Source organism: Panthera pardus, unplaced genomic scaffold (genome assembly GCF_024362965.1).
Source record: "Panthera pardus isolate Hobbes unplaced genomic scaffold, ASM2436296v1 HiC_scaffold_6, whole genome shotgun sequence".
Taxonomy (NCBI): Eukaryota; Metazoa; Chordata; class Mammalia; order Carnivora; family Felidae; genus Panthera; species Panthera pardus.
The window spans coordinates 112043504-112061800 of NW_026526991.1; the positions used below are offsets into that span (position 1 = coordinate 112043504).

The 18297-nt window shown below is 35.3% G+C and overlaps 1 protein-coding gene across 1 annotated transcript in view; it reads left to right on the top strand.

Annotated features, from left to right (window-relative positions):
* The first annotated feature begins 181 nt into the window (after positions 1-181).
* The window catches only part of EPC1 (enhancer of polycomb homolog 1), a 93706-nt gene continuing 75590 nt past the window's right edge, over positions 182-18297 (top strand). The window contains exon 1 of the mRNA XM_019465194.2: positions 182-454. Coding sequence (XP_019320739.1) covers positions 452-454 — 3 coding nt within the window. The 5' untranslated portion in view covers positions 182-451. The remainder of the gene's footprint in view (positions 455-18297) is intronic.

The window sequence follows — 18297 nt, forward strand, 5'->3', positions numbered from 1 at the left end:
AGCTTAGACTTTTGTCGTTTGGGTGGCTGTGCTTTTAAAAGCCCAGTGTAAAATGGCACACACACTGCATTTTTTTCCGAGCTGCAGGAGGCGGGGGGAGCGGGGGATAGTGCAGACTGTAGGGACACTGCCCTCCTAACCAATCAGAGCACGCCTGCTTGCCATCGCAAAGTTGTTAACCCCAGAGTCTTCTGGCTGCCGCTGCCTCCTCTGCTTTTAATCTTCCGTGGATATTTCTCCGATTTTTTCCAAACGCCCACAGATCCTGGGGGAAGCCACCCTATTCAGCCACTGATCATGGAAGAAAGTATTACTTTTTATTTACCAAATATTTTAAAGATGTTTGAAGATCCATATGCTGCCTGGAGGCTGTTGTTTCTAGGGACACAAGTATCCAGCCTATATTGTTACAATTATTTTTCAAGAACTGGCTTCTTCTTTGCCTACACTAATGGTAAGTTTGTATTTTTTAACATTTATTTCATTAAATCTTTGAATGAGCCACCAGATAAAGAGGATTTTCATTGTGTTTCTTCTAACAAAACCAATCTTTGTATTTTTCTTTAGCTTTGATCTCTGCATATTCCACCTAATCTTGTCTGGTTAATTTTTACTAAAAGAAAGAAAGATAGTTTTTTTGTTTTCATTATTAAAGCTAAATGTTTATAATATAAATTATACTTTAATTACTGTGAACTACAGGAGAACTCAGCTATTTCAAGATGGACTTGTTTTGTGCCAGCAATGTTGGTAATGCCAAATATGTGCATATCCCCTTTATAAAAATTATGTATTACCTAATTTGTCCAGGACTAAATTATCAGCAGGCAAACTATGGATGTAGTTTTTGTTTCTTTCTTTCTTTCTTTCTTTCTTTTTTAACTGGCCTATTGTGGTTTTCTTGATGGATTACTTGGATACAAACTACCGAAAAGCTGCCCTTGGTATAATGAAGGTGGAGATTGACATAACCGGGTTTATATTAAGTTATGGCTGTTACTAAATAGTGGGTCTTTTATTTGCTGATCAGATCTAAACTTGTATTCCATAATATTAATTCTTTGAGGCTCTTCATTAGATAATCTTTGTAGATCTAGCTTGTTTTTCTCCAAAAAGGTATCTTTGGGAGACATTTTGTAATTTTTGGCATTTTTCTAATTTTTTTTCTTTTTGCACACGGTGGGAGATCTTTTTTGTTTTGCATTGATCTGTGTTGGTGGCGCTGTCGTGCTCCTCAACAATTTATGTCAGTTTCACTAAAAGAAAAAAGGAGGAAAAAAAAAGAGGTGGGGCAAGATTTGATCTATTATCTTATCCCTTTATTTCCTTAAAGAAAGTTCAATTTGGTCAGAGGAATTATTCAGTTGTATGATTGAAATGTTTTTGTTTTTTTTGTGTACACTGTGAACTGTGGGTGAGAGCAGACATGTCGTCACAACCAGTCCAGGGAGCATCAGAGACAAGCATGCAGTTTGCAGTTGTGTTTTATCTGATCTGATTATCTCTAGATCAGAATTTTTCAGTAATAAGCTGTTGGTTTACCCTCTCTTTCCCCGGTAACATTTTGCATTTTCTTTATATCACAATACCATACGTATTCATGTTTTTTCAATGTAACAAAACATTTGAGTTTTAGTTCACTCAATGTTGTAAAAGTTTAATTTCGTTTTGAACCTAGAGATTTCTTAAATAACTATTCTAAGTTTCTCCTAGGAATTTTCTACTAGTTTGATGTACAATAATGCCTACATTATTATTTTGAAATGATACTTCAATTAGATTTATGTATATTCTTGTTTTGAAAAAAGCAAATATTTTGGAATAACATAATTTTTTGAGAATATATACACAACTGCTTCTAACTTTTAAAATACTGGTATTCATGTATCTAAATGTAGGTAAATGTTTTTCATCTTTGTTCTTATTGAGAATTATCTGATTAGAGAATATGGGGTTTAGGCCCAAAGCCTCCCAAGAACAAAATGTATACTATGATATGACATAGGTTATACCCGTCTCTGTGGACATTTTAGTTGTTTATGAAGAGTGTAAGTATGTCCTTTATTTACAAAGAAAGTGGGAGGGATCAATAATTGTACCTAAAAACATAATATTTTTCCAAATAAAGTAAAAACAACTGAAATATTACCCTAGACTACCTTACCATATGATTGAATAATTTCTTGAGAGAGTGAAAATTTCTGGACATATTGTCTTTATTCACTTTGAAATATGTAAATGCTCATTTCACTGATCATTTAAAATTCTGAAGTAAAAACGTGTTAAAATGACTAGGAATAGTATTTCTGATTTTTGTGTCCCTATAATTTACCTGTATAGGACTCTTTCCTTGAACTTTCACAAATAATTATGTATTATGTCTATATTTTGCTTATACAATGCTACAAAAATTTGAAACTGTCCACTGTAACATTTTATTTCTTTATAAAATGTAAATGCCCCCAGCAAGACTAGTTTTGACATTATAGATTATTTATAGAATGAAATACTGCAGGTGTAAATATATTATCTAACCCTCTGATTATTCTGGAGAGTTTAGTTCTCTGAAGTTGATCTACTGAATAAAATAGACTTCCCAATATGTTTGTTGCTAAAATATTCTGTTATTCAGCTGGTGATATATTTTATTTTAATTTGTAAAAACTAAAAAGGTTTATATATTGTAGCCCCCCTTTTAAAAACAAACTGATGCTATGAAGTCCATATGTAGCTATGCAATGCTCTTTGTTCTCCTATATCATTGACTATTACATCATTGATTATGAAGTAACCATTATAGTTAAATTTTCACTTTTTAAAATCAACCATATTATATTTATATTAAAGATAGTCTTTTATGTATGACTCTTATATCACTATGTAGGTAAGGAGGTTTAAATCTAGGAGGCAAAAACAATTTATTATTTTATATTATTCTCCATTTTTAAATCCACCTTGTACCTCATTTTAGCTCTGGATTCTATGGACATTAATTCTTTTTTTAATTGACAACATTTTTGTGGGCATTTAGTTCATGAGTTTGGTGTGATTTAGATTAGAATTGTTATAAACTATAATGTTTCTCTCATGAAAAAAAATCTTTATTTATTAAATGAAGTCTAGAGAGAACTCAGTTTTCCATAGTAACAGTTGCCAGATCACGAGCAATGAGAAAATAATTTTTTTAATCCTGAAATGTCATTTTAGTTAATAATTACACATTTATTTCTTTTTTGCATACCATTTTATCAGAGATAGGAGGAAATAACAAAATTGACTATATTAAAATGGCATATCATATTTTTTACCCTGCTCATCCCTCTCATGGGGGGGAGGGGTCAATGAGTAGTGAAATAGCCAAAAACAGGTTGCAGAAAAAAATGAATAAATGATGCCAAAGACACGGAGAATCTGTAAATCAGATTCTAAACAATAAACCTCAGAAAAATGAACTTGAAATTATGGAGTTCAGTCAATAACAGAAATAATCTGAAAATTTTATTAAGACTTAATGTAATGAACCAACACAATGTCCCAATTTATTAACTCGTATTCATTAGTATTGCTAAAGTTTGAGGAAATTTTCAGGTTAGCCATACCTATTAGGAAAAATGAAATAACAAAAGGAAGAGATATTAAGACAACCTAACATAAAATGCTAAAAATATTAGCCAAAACCAATCTAATATTCCTTGGAATGAACTTCTGGAGAAGAAGGAAATATAGCTAAAAATTTAGCTCTTAGAAAACCAAATTCAATACAGGCCTGAAATCTCACATTTCCAACTCCACCTACTTCTTGTGCATATTGACCTCTGCTGTTTCTTGGACATATCATTACTTTCCATAAGACCATACAGATTCACTACAGTCCTCAGCATTTTTGTGCAAGGAAAGAGAGGGGGAAAGTAACAGACAAAATGGGTATTTGTGGTATAACTTTTTTTTATCTCTCCAAAAAGATTCTTAAATGGAGAGTCTAAAGAGAAAGTAAAACAAAGAAATTGTTTGTTTATGAAAAAGATGAAAGGGTTGTACTTTATACATGATTTGTTCAACATTTTTAAATTTTATTTTATTTTTAATGTTTATTTTTGAGAGAGAAAGAGCTCGAGCTTGTGGGGGAGGGGCAGAGAGAGAGAAGGAGACACAGAATCCCAAGCAAGCTCCAGGCTCTGAGCTGTCAGCACAGAGCCTGACTCAGGGCTTGAACTCATGAACTGTGCGACCATGACCTGAACTGAAGTCAGACACTTAACTGACTGAGCCACCCAGGCACCCCAATTTGTTCAACATTTATTTTTATTTGGGGATTTATTTGTTCTAGATTTTCCTACATATTATGTGCCAGTGTGCTAAGATGCTGGGTATAATATTAAGAAGAGGCATGCATCCCTGCTCTCATGGAGTTTATAGTCCAAGAAGGTTCAAAGTTCTAATCTAAGGTGTTAGATATTGGTAGGGTGGGAGAGGTCCCATTTGGGAATAAAGGCCAAATAAGATTTCTGGAGTAAAAAAAAATTGTGTTTAATTTAAATATGTTCTTATGGGGATTTAACAAGTGTCCTTCTATTGAAGAATCATTATTTGGGCACCAAATAGTCACACATTGAGGGGAAAATAGCCCTTAGATTTTAGATACAGCCCAAATAGATGCTATATAAATAGACAGTTAACTAATCCAAATTTCTCTTGCAAAGTGAGAAATAAAACATAAATTTATTGGGGCACCTGGGTGGCTCAGTTGGTTAAGCGTCTGACTCCGGCTCAGGTCATGATCTCGCGGTTCGTGAGTTCAAGCCCCGCATCGGGCTCTGTGCTGACAGCTCAGAGCCTGGAGCCTGTTTCAGATTCTGTGTCTCCCTCTCTCTCTCTGACCCTCCCCCATTCATGCTCTGTCTCTCTCTGTCTCAAAAATAAATAAACATTAAAAAAAATTTTTTTTTAAAAACATAAACTTATTTTCTTGAAAAGAGAGATGGAGAAGATCACTCTGGTAGTACTAATTTGGGGTGTGTCCTTGTGAGGTCCATTTAACGAAAACTTTTAAATGTGGTAGAGCCCGATTTTGTACATTTTGTACATTTTATTCACATTGTCATGAAATAAATGTCTGAACTTAATATAAACTGTGAAATGAAGCAGGGAAATACAATTGCAGTGTTAAAGGATTATATCAAAATTAAAATATTTATTTTTATTTTAAAATCTGTAATAGTTTTAGTGGTATATATAACAGAAACTTTTTAAATAAAAACAAATATTTTAATCTACAAAAGTAACATAATTACACATTTGGCTAATAGTTAATTAGTTAAGCACATCAGATATGGAGCAGGAAATTAAGACCACTGTTATGGGGCACCTGGGTGGCTCAGTCGGTTAAGCACCTGTCTCTTGACTTCGGCTCAGATCATGATCTTGTGGTTTTTGAGACTGAGCCCCACATGGGGCTCTGCAGTGACAGTGAGGAGCCTACTTGGGATTCTCTCCCTCTCTCTCTCTGCTTCTCCTCCTCTCTCTCTCTCAAAATAATTAAATAAAATGTAAAAAAAAAAGTTGTTTAGAAAAAGACTGTTGTTATATGCAGATGATATTGAGCAGAAGGCTCTTCATTAAGGATTCTCTATATATGGTTTAAGATGACCTCAAGAATAAAGTAATAAAATTATTTTGCTATAGAGCCAATTAATCCACACTAGCTAGATGTATTATGCCATTTAGTTTGCTTTTGTACTAACATAGAACCTTACTGACAGCGGCATAAAAATATGGACATTTATTATTTCAACTAAATCATTAACAGGAAGCAAGCCTGTTCTAGGTTTCGTTCAATGGCTTAACAATGTTACCAAGCTCCTTAGCAGTTTACATTTTTTTATATTGCCACAATGTCAGCAATGTCTTTCCTCATAGGCACATTATGACTGCTGCAGCTCCAAGCATCATAGCCTGATATTACAATTTCCAAAGGGAAGAGAGTTTCTCTTAATGCATCTTTTTATAAGGGAAGAAATTCTTTCCCAGAGGCTCATAGCACCATGTTTCTTACAGCTCATTGACTAGGTTTGTAGGATGTGTTCATACCTTACCCAGGCATGATAAAGAGATGAAATTTCTCATGATTGGTTTGGCTAGGCAAGAGCTCTTAGAAGGATGAATACCTTCTCAGTATCCAGTGCTCAATATGGTAGCTTCTATTTGCTTTGTATCAATTTTAACTGCTTTGTGTGAACTTCTTGAATGATAAAACTTAAATATCTGTTTTCACAGAGACCAGACTGGGCACAAAGACAGCTAATTAAAACACACACACGCACACACACACACTGAAAACAAACATTTAATCAGAGCCTACTTTGCTCCAGCTTCTATCTAAATTCTACTTTTTTGTTATATCCTTAAATTCTCACACAAACTTTGGAAATAGGACAATTGTTATACCCATTTTCCAGAAGAAGAACCTGAGGCTTAGAGATTTGGCTCAGGTTACCTAGTAAATGAAAAAGCTGGAGTTTGAACCTGGGAAGTTTGAAATCAGAGGCTGTGTACTTACCTATTCTTCTATACTATCACATTAGACATTTGTAAAATTTATGTTATGTAAATGGACATCTTTTAAAAGCACTATATGATGTCACTGTTTAAATAAATCTAGTAACATTTTCGTTAAAACAGTAATTGGCCACCTAACTTACCAGCTGTGTATATATCTGATTTTTGTACGTTGAGTTTGCTGAAGGCACACTTGTACCACATCTTGTCTCTTCAGGAATATCTCATGAAATTCTGTCAGAAGTTGGGTTTTTATAGGGAAGAAAAAGATCAAAGCCTAGAGATTCCGTGAGGCTTAGTTGCAGTGGGTAAATACATCATTCATAGCAGTATGTCCCAATAGAATTTTGGCATCTATTTCACAACTTCCAAGTTCAGTTTTATGTACAGAATGTTTCAGTCTTAACCACGTTGGGGATGTATGGAAGTTTACCCCCTGGGATATTTTGGGGGGATTCACTGTACTCTAGATCAGTGGATCTCAAACTTTAGTGTGCCCAGAATCACTTTAAACACAGATTGCTAGACCCCACACCTAGGGTTCTTGACTCGATTGGTGGAGGTGGAGCCTGAGAAGCTATATTTTTGGCAACCTCCCAGATGCTGCTGGTGCTGCTGATGCTGTTGGTCCCCAGGGACCACCCTTTGAGACCCTGCTCTAGAGAGTTGGATGGTACCTGCCGTGATAAATAGTTTGCCTTTGAAATATGCCAAACTTAAGAGGATGTCATTTAATACTTGGCAAATACATGAATAAACACACATTGAAATATTCAATAGGGTTGTCAGGATAGCCTCACTGAAAGGGTGAGAATTGAGCAATGACCTAAACGGAGGAGTCTTCTTATGCCTCAGCATGAATATCACATTTCAGATTTATTTGCCAACAAATCATATATGTGTGTATTTTTAGCCTTTTTTAAGCAGCAATCTACAATTTACAAATTATTTTTAAAAGTAGGTAAAAATAGAACTTAGTTGTGTTCAATAGCAACTTACATCTGAGAAAGACTTCTATATCCATGGCATTTTTCTGTTTTTTCTCAAGATTTTATCCCACCAGCCATTAATGGCCCACATTCATTAATAGGACATGGTTTCGATGAGACTGAGAAAGAGGCTGCCATGCCAATGACCTATATTTAGCTTTGAAACTCAGGCTGCTGCCCCAATCCACTGGAAACTCTCCAACCTCCAAGACAAAGGTCACAACCTCTAGTTGAAAAACACTATCACATGCCAAGGAGCAAAGACGACCTTTGCAAAGAGTTTAATTGCTCCAGTGCTTTGACACTTAAGAAATTTTTATTTCTGAAGGCCTTTGCTCGCTTTTCAGTAAAATAGAAAGTCCAAGAAACAAACTGCCAACATAAATGAGTAAAAGGCAGATTCAATGTCCTTAAGATTCCCAGAAGCCGATGTAAACTTTGAGCTATCCTTTCAAACCACTAGAGGCTTCATCAGGAAGCTAATGTGAAGTACCCTGAAGAGACAAGAGTAGTAAGGGTGGACTGGTGTGGTCCACTATCAAAAAAGAGTCATTCAGCATCCATATGATGATAAACTTAGAGCATTTTAAATGGTCTGAACCTGACAAACTGTGCTGTCCAACACGGTAGTCAAGAGCCTCCTGTAACTATGTAAGTTTAAATTAGAATTAAAATTAAAAATTTGGTAGCTACACCTGGCTGGTGGCTACCATATTGAGCAACAGATTCATGGAACATTTCTATCTTAGTCTGTTCAGGCTGCTATTACAATACCATAGCATGGGTAGGTTATAAACAAGCAAACAAAAACATTCATTGCTCATAGCTACAGAGCCTGGAAGTCCAAAATCAAGGTGCTGGCTGATTCAAGGGTCCAGTGAGGGTCATAATGTCCTGGTCCATAGATGGCTGTCTTTTTGCCTTCTGTGTCCTCACGCAGCAGAAGAGGTAAGGGAGCTCTTTGGGGTTTGTTTTACAGAGGCACAAATCCAATTCACGACATTTCTACCCTCATGACCTAATCACCTCCCAAAGACCCCACTTCCAAACGCCATCACATCAGGATTTAGTATTTCAATATATGAATTTGGGGGGACATAAGCATTCAATCTATAGCAGTTTCCACGATTGCAGAAAATTCCGTTGGACAGCACTGGTTCTTCAGACTATGGCAGGCTCACACTGTTGCACGAGTGCTTCTCAACTCCTCCTGTAGTTAGAATCATCCAGAAACTTAAAAACAAAATGCCTGCACCACATCCCCAGAGATTCTAGTTGGTCTAAGATCAGATCTAGGCATAAGCATTTTCCAAAAGTGACTCACAGGATTCTGATACACAGCTGGGGTTGAGAATTGCTAAGTTACTCACTCTACTGAAGTAAGCCCTAAACCAAACATTTAAGAGGTTAGTAGATTTAGAACTGCTACATCTCATCTTAATATTTCAAAAGCTATAATCCATCTCATGTAAAGTGAGGAAGGTTCAAACCAAATTAAAGAATAACTGGACAGTCAGGCCAATTCTGTGGGATAAAGCATTGACTGCCTAATGAACACAACATCAGCTGGAAGAAAAACGGCCCAATAGCCACTGTTAGTTTTGCATACTAAAAGACTATTCTGAAATTAATTTGAGTTTTTAAAAAATAATGCGAAGTTTATTAAAGTTAATATCCAAGGAAGCTCTTCCTTATGTTTTAAATTTAATTTACAAATCTTATCATATTTATAAATCTTGCAAGTTTTAGAAATCATGGTCTTTTAAATTTTGGTCTTATTTATAGTATTACTTAAATGCTTTCCAACTCTTTATTCCCCTTTATACTGCACTTATAAACTTACTGCGTAAACATTTTCAAGAAGTTAAGAAAGTCTTACATATCTAATAAATTTAACTTCTAAGTATGGTGACTAAGTTCTCTTTAATGTTTCAACACACATATAACTTTGTAGGAATTATACTTAAAAGTCTAATAGGCTGAGCTCTTACAAAACACTTTTGTACTTATTCTACATCTTTCTGGAGTTTAAAGAGTCTTACCTACTAAGAATGTCTTACCTACTAGGAATATTTTAACCCCAGAAAGATTTAGAATGAGTCTAACAAACCAATTATGTCCTACCAAAAAATTTTGGAGTGATGCCTTCCCAAGTGAAAATTTTTATCTGCCTTCTCAGCTTATTGTGGTGCCTAGATGAGAAGAGGTTTTGGCTGCAGCACACTGTATCTGTGTCTGAGACACTAATGTAATATGCTGAGCCTTATTTATATTCATTGTATCAAAAAAAAGTAAAATTATTTGCTCAAGATATTGAGTCATACCTTTCTGGACCTTTTTCCAAGTCAGGTTAGGATCTTTGATCCACACACACGCACAAGTGGCTACAACAATGAACAAATATTTATAGGTTGTGCATTTCTTAATCCTTTAGATATATCCTTTAGATATAAAGGGTTTTATCTAAAGGTTTTATCTATATTTATATCTAAATCTAGACACCTTTGAACTTGGCAGAATCCTTCACATACTGTAGTATAGGACAATCAACTCTTGGATATACTAAGAGTTACTTAATTGACACAATCTCTTTCATGGCTTTGTCTGAATATATGATCACAATTTCCAAGCATATTCTACTGACAAGGTTGTTTTTTTTTTTTAACCCTCACAAGAGCTGACAAGAGGCTTCTTCATACACATTTCTATTGAAGACATATGAGAACAATTTAAGTACACAGCTTTTCCTGATCTGTTTGAGTCCTAGCTCTGCCCTTGACTACATGTATAACCTTGGGCCAGTTACTTAATTGTGCAGACCCTCAGTTTCCTCTTCTATGAAACAAGGTAATATCACCTACCTCACCTGGTTTTGTGAGACTACAATGAGGGAAAGCACTTAAAGCACCAAATATAGCACCTGACATGTCTAAGCACTCAGTATATGCTCTATGTTCATTTTTTCATAGACCCCCCCCCCTTGATGTCAGTGATCAAAATAGGCTTTGTGCAGTGTGTTGGGAATTAAAAAGATAACCCCATTCAGGTGTATGGATATCGCAGTATTAGGGAGGCTCTCATTATCCTCCACAGTTACTCTTAAAAGTCAGTAAATCCCAGTAAAATGTCAGTAAAGTCAGAGATCCTTTTCAGTGTAATGATTAAGGTTCCTTTGTTACCTGCATTTTGTTCACTAAATATATCTCAATAAATTTATTGAGTTTCTACTGTATTAAAAACAACAGCAACAACATTGTGCTGAGCCTTAGAGGATTAGGGAGAAGAGAAAAGCCAATGAGAATTGGGGTAGACTTCATGGAGAAAGATACTTTTGACTAGGGCCTTGAAAGACAGTAGGCTTTAACATGTAGAAACTGAGAAAAGACATTCCAGGTAAAGAAAGCCATGTGAGCACAGGCAAGGAGGAGAGAAAACACATGGCATTTGGAGATGCCAGCTAGAAGTCCAGTGTAGGTACAAAGTAAGCTATAATTTGGGGGGGGGGGTGCAGAAACTGGGAGAAATGGACCTGTGATGGTAGCTTGGAGCCATCACAAGGAGGATTCGGAATCCCAAGCTAGGGAATCTGGATGTCCGTTATTGCCAATAGAATACCAATTCAAGTGTTTGTAATTAGCCAAAAAATGGTGATGGGATAAATAGGAGGAAACTGCTTCTTTCTTACATCACTGTTTGCCTATTAGCCTGAGTAGAAGAAAACTTCAATGGTCTAGATCTCTGGCCAGGTAAGTTTTGATGGGGGGAATAAAGAGGAATAGAAAAGGTTGAAAAATGTGGGACAGTTTTCAGTAAGTGTGGACACTGGGCAGCAGGGGGCAGCATGAGGGCACTGAAAAGTTAAAAGAATGTGTAGGGCATTTGCTTCTGTAATATTTCTTGACAATTATGAATTTGCATCTATAAGGCTACTTATATTAATAATAACTTAGTGTTCTTTTCCCAGAAATGAATAAATTAAAAGAGAAAAGAAGAAAAGTAACAGGCTGGCTGATGGCAGAATAACATCACTGTTTATTTAAGAGCATAGAAATAAACAGTTGTCTATGTATTATTTCCTTTCAGAGTTCATATAGATTTGAAAATGTCTAAATTTCAATTTGAAAGCAATTGGTTTTCGTTTGAAAAACCTTTATGACTCTTAACTATTTTGCATTTTTTCAAAGTACCCTTGTTCAGCTACACTGTGTCTAAAGGAACTAGTAAAAAAAAAAAAAAAAATGAGAAAACACCTGAAAATAAAATTTTAGTTAAATAATGAATACAAATTTTAATATACATTCTATTTTACACACAAATATATGGAATTTTAAGTTTTGGCCTTTTATGACTGTGATATTTTGGTACTTTCAAATGGAATTTTTCTTTCTATATAAAATTTGAGACTATCCTAAATTTCACATTTTTCTGGTGAAGTTCACCTTTTTACTAACCTTTTTAGAAGTTTGGATGGTTCGTGATAGGAAGAATAGAAAATTAGAAGTTTCCCTTTAGATTTTTTTTTTTTTTAGCTCTGGAATTTACCATTGTGAATGCTCCATTACACCCACCAGAAAATCTCTCTCTCTTCCGTTGTATGAGGAAGATGGTGTAATACTGTTCATATACCACACACTTACAGAGAAACTTTCTTTGTTCCTTCAAGATTCTCTCAGTGCCCATCACACATGTTTAGGAGGCTGTGATCTCTGCATGGATTGCCCTTCATGTCCTGCTTTTTATTGCCTCATTTCACCTTTATGTATGCTTCTTTCCTTGTATTAACATAATACGTTATACTTGTCACTTGAAGAAAATTTTTAAAATTTTTTTAATGTCTATTTGGTTTTTTTTTTGGGGGGGGGAAGGGACAGACAGAGAGGGAGACACAGAATGTGAAGCAGGCTCCAGGCTCAACTGTCAGCATAGAGCCTGATGCGGGGCTCAAACTCACGAACCGGGGCTGAAGTCTAATGCCCAACCGACTGAGCCACCAAGGCACAAAAAAAATTTTTTTAATGTTTATTTATTTTTGAGAGAAAGAGAGAAAGACAGAGCATGAGCGGGGGATGGGAAAAGAGAGGGAGACACAGAATCCAAAGCAGGCTCCAGGCTCTGAGCTGTCAGCACAGAGCAGTGAGATCATGACCTGAGCCGAAGTTGGACGCTTAATCAACTGAGCCACTCTGGCACTCCTATACTCGTCACTTTAAATGGCCACATAAACTGGGGGCTGACTATTCCATAATTGTTGAATATTGATTTCCACCTTCATTAAGGAAAATTTGAAATGATGAATAAGTGTTCAGTCCTTAAATAACATGAAAGGAGATAAAAACAAATAGCTTCATAAGTTTATGAACCATTTTCTCTATATTTCATTTCAATCATTTGTAAATTTAAAAATATAAAAATAGAAAATTTTTAACATTACCTTTCAAACCAGGATACACCAGTATGTACACACAGGACATACCCTGTTTGTTTTTACAGGAACTAAGTCCATTAAAGGAAATAACATCTTTTTCTTTTGTATCTCCCATGGTTCATAATACAATGCTTGCACAGAGGCAGGGGCCAATAATTCAAACATTAGGAAAATTTATTAAAGTGTATGAAACATAATCTAGTTTTTTGATGTAAAGATTTAAATGTACTCTTTATACTTCTTAAATTGTTAAACTGGTTAAATTGTTACTATTATTGTTCTGGTTGTTTCTATTTGGTATTTTTCTTAGTGCCAGGATAATAGTATTGGGTTATTTTCTTGATTTATTACATAGAAATTCCCTGTACTTTTCCAGTGAGAATATCAGACTAATTGCAGCTCTATTACTAGATTTAATTATTTTGATCATTTCTGCTTCAGCTTTTATTTTGAACTTTGTCTCTTTCTTCAGATAATAATTCTCAATCCTTATTTTCCAGTTTTAATGATATCTTTATAAGCTACATGGATTTCTCAGATCACATTTGACCATAGTTATGGCAAAGCTACTTCTACTAAGCATCCTTTTGTTTAAGCATTGAGTGTTACTAATTACCAACTAGCAGAGGATTACATCTTTGACTCACACAGTGAAATCACTCGCCCTCTAGGGCATAGCTTTCACTTTATTTGCTCTTACACTCTTCGTAAGGGTTTTCTATACTATGTAAACATATAGCCAAGAAATACGAAAGGCATAATTACTATGAAAATCATATATCTCAATTTTAATTATCTTAAACTTTTACATTTAAAAAATTTCACATATCCTCATTTTTTTTCTACCAACTATAGAAAAGGCAAGATGTTCATACAGTTTGACAGTCGGAAAGTTGGGAGGGATCAAGTCTTAGTGCTTTTTTTCAAAGTCCATTTTTTTCAAATGGCCCAAGGACATTAAGATCAAGATTACACAGCTAGTTGGTGTTAAGAAGCAGGATTAGAACCTACATCTTTTAACATAAAATGTTCGTGAATAACTATTTAATACAGATGAGATAGCCAAGCATGAGTTATTTTTTAATTCATTGATGACTCAATTATAAAATGTAACATGGCTTAAAAACCTTTTCTTTCTTTCTAAAAATAGTCTTAAAAACCCACATAACAGAGGCACTGCTATTATTATAAAGTTAGATTCTTTTCTCTATACTTAAAATTGTTTTGTTTTTTATTCCCACTGAGAATTGAGAAAACAGAATTTTAAGAAAGACCATTAGAATGTAGTTCAAAATTACTCCTGAAGAACCGTTAATTTTCAAGTAGACCATGAAAGTGTATTTGAAGAAGCACAGATTCTGGAACAACCCAAGAAAATAAAGACAGAGAGTTCTGCTAAGATGGAAGAACAGAAGACACACAGTAGTGTCTGCTACAAACCTGATATAAGGGTGTGTGTGTGTGTGTGTGTGTGTGTGTGTGTGTGTGCGCGCGCGCGCGCGCGCTAGCATTTTTGTGACTACAAGGACAAAAGATAGGGTTTAAAAAATTGGGGGAGGGGCGCCTGGGTGGCTCAGTCGGTTGAGCGTCCGACTTCAGCTCAGGTCACGATCTTGCGGTCCGTGAGTTCGAGCCCCGCGTCAGGCTCTGGGATGGCCCAGAGCCTGGAGTCTGCTTCCGATTCTGTGTCTCCCTCTCTCTCTGCCCCTCCCCGGTTCATGCTCTGTCTCTCTCTGTCTCAAAAATAAATAAATGTTAAAAAAAAAAAAAAAAATGGGGGGAGAAGGAACGCTTTTTTATTCAGATAACATTTCCTTCTTTTTAAGGTTTGGGCTTTGAGTATTTCTGTTTGAAGAAAATAAGGACCGAACAGCTAGTGTATACCCCGTTTAGTATTTATATTAAAATGAAGGTAATTAGGACTTGGTTCAGCCTACTCCAGGGCAACCAACTTTCCAACCTATACTGGAAACTATTCCTTATCTGTTTTTAAGAAAAATGCTCATCTTTTTTGGTGAAATAGTATTATCTAATAATTCTTATTGGAATCTTACTATAATAACAGGCACAGAAACTATATTGTAAAATTTTGTTGGAATTAAATGAGATAGTGCAGGGGAACCTGGGTGGCTCAGTCACTTGGGCATCTGGCTTCAGCTCAGTTCATGATCTCATGGTTTGGAGTTTGAGCCCCACCTCGGGCTCTGTGCTAACATTTTTTTTTACAAATTAAAAAAAAATTTTAATAAGAGAATGCATGTAAAGCAGCCAGCCACAGTAAGAACTCAGTAAATTTGGTTACGTGGTTTCTATACCAAACAATATTTGGAGGCATGAACTATGTCCATGTTACAGAGGAGAAAATTGCAACTCAAAGAAGTAATAATTTAAGTTTACAGAGCTAGGAAAAAGCAGAGTTGAGAATCAAACCCAAATCACCTCTGATTCTGGCGTTAGTATTTTAACCACTACATATTAGCCATTTGTTTTATTGGTGTATCATCTGCTAGAAACCTTAAATGCTGCTTTTTAAATGGGGGAAATTGGGCTGCCTGGGTGGCTTAGTCAGTTAAGCCTCTGACTTCAGCTCAGGTCATGGTCTCACAGCTCATGAGTTTGAGCCCCACATTGGGCTCTGTGCTGACAGCTCAGAGCCTGGAGACTGCTTTGGATTCTGTGTCTCCTTCTCTCTCTGCCCGTCTCCTGCTTGTGTTCTGTCTCTCTCTTTCTGTCTCTCTCTCTCTCTCAAAAATAAACAAATATTTAAAAAATGCTTTTAAATTAAAAATAATAAAATGTGGGAAATTAGTGAGCAGAGAAAATTCAGGGAAAAACATTTTTATTAATTTTCTGTTCTAAATGGAGTGATGATGAGAAAGAGGAATTTTTGAGAAAAATATATTAAAATTATAAAAATTTATAATTGTAAGAATTAGAATATAGATACATTTCTTAGAATAATTCAAACTTACGATAGGTTTTAAGGGGCAAAAAAAGATTATTGAAAAATAAATGAAATGGGTGAATTTGGTATTGTGTTCAAGATTTTCCATTTAAGGAAATGTCCAAAGCCCCCTCAGTCTGCCAACAATCTTCTGTGATCAACTGCATGATTTGGACAGGTCATAGATTTTCTGTTCCAATATGCTATTTTGGGGCAAGGGTATGTGTATGCCCTTCCTAACCACTACAGTGAAATTGAAATAATAAATTTTTCCTTAATATTTGTTTAGTACTTTGTAGCTGTCAAAAATTTTTCACTACATTACCTCATTTGTTCTTCATACTGGCCTAAAAGAGAGGAAAACAAGTATTCTTTAAACTAAGTATATGAGATACTTAAGGCTTAGAAACTAAATCATTTCTATGGGATCATACTGCTGGGAACTGGTAGGTATTAGATTAGCATCCAGAGCTTTAAACATGGATGCCAGTATTCCTTTTAGCACGTGATGCCTCGACTGACTTACTGTACCATGTTGCTACTCGGAGTCCAAAATGTTACTTATCCTTTGACTGTTTTTACACAAAGCACTCAGCCTAAGGGAAACAGTAGCAGCTTGTACAGAGAGGCTCTGACCCCCTGGGGAGCTTGCTTGACCAGATTTGGAGATTGAGTAGTCACTGACTTCAATGAGTCATTTGTCAATGGGGGGGAAAGGTGCACCAGAGCTCCTTGTAGATTTAAACCTAGGAATGATACAAAGTTACTAAAGGGAAACAAAACAAAAAAAATCTAATTTTTTTTGATGTTTTATTTATTCTTGAGAGAGAGAGACAGAGACAGAGACAAAGCACGAGTGGGGGAGGGGCAGAGCAAGAGAGGGACACAGAATCCGAAGCAGACTCCAGGCTCTGAGCTCTCAGCGCAGAGCCCAACGTGGGGCTGGAAGTCACAAGCGGTGATATCATGACCTGAGCCAAAGTCTGACGCTTTACGGACTGAGCCATCCTGGCACCCCAAAACAAAAAAAAATCTAGATGAATGTAATGTTTTATCTAAATTAGTTGTGTGTGTGTGTGTGTGTGTGTGTGTGTGTGTATCTTGTTGGACTTTGGTTTCATGTGAGGACTTTTTTAGCTTGGTTTTGTTTTGTGTCCTTAGGTAAGAATTTTGAAAGTCTTTACAATTCATGTTGTATATGTATATATATACATGTATGTATATATATGTATACATATATGTATATATACATGCAATACATGTATGTATATGTATACTATATATACAGTATTTTATACTGTATATATAGAAAAAAAAAGCTCTGAAAAATAAAATGACCTATGGGATAAAATAGAATTAAAATGTCCTTTAAAAATCGCTCATGTTTATTGAGCATTACTTTTGTGTCAGGTTCCTGATAAACTCTTTGCATTAATGATTCTATTGAATCAATGTATCAACCTACATGGCAGATTCTGTTGATTACTATTTCACTGATGGAGAAACTGCAGCTCCAAGAGTTTTAAGTTAGAATAGAAATCTCTGAATCAAAGTGGTTCACCATGTTCTTTTTAATAGAGAAAGTTTTAGGCAGAAACATAGCTAAATATTTCGGTTTATTTGGTATTAAATACCCAATACATTGTCAAAGTATAGCAATCTGCTAAATTCTGTGTCAGAATTCTGTTCATTTTTATACTTAAATGTCTTATTTTACACTGGTTTTAGCAGGATAAAAATCTTAACTGATAATAAGGATAATACTTTACATTTATAAGATCGTTACGCTTTTTTCAAAGTTCACATGTCAGACTTCTCAAGTAATTAAAGGAATAACTTGATCAGAAAAAAAGCTTTTATTTCCTTGAATTACCTAGATTAGAATTTCCCAAAGTGTGTGTTTATAGAACTAAAGGTAATAATTGATAGTACATAGTAAGGGGTTGCATGGTCAGATAAATTTGGAAAATACTGTAATAAGCATTTGTAAAAGATTTCTTTTCTGCAGTTGTCCTGATCCTTTGCCTTATGAGCCTATACATTTTTTAAAAATATATATAATAGTATTTTTCTAACTTACTGCTTTTTTTTTTTTAATGTTTATTTATTTTGATGGGGGTGCACAGAGAGAGAAGGAGAGAGAGAGAATCCCAAGCAGACTGTAGGCTGTCAGTGCAGAGCCCAATGCAGGGCTCAAACTCATGAACCACGAGATCATGACCTGAGCTGAAATCAAGAGTCGGACAGTTAACTGAGCCACCCAGGTGCTACATATGTGCTACCACAGTGTACCTGTGTTTAATTTTTGGCTTATGAGTCTAGTGTTTGGGAAACTTAATTCAGAAGAAATCTTAAGATCTGGATATGACTTATGTCCTTATTAG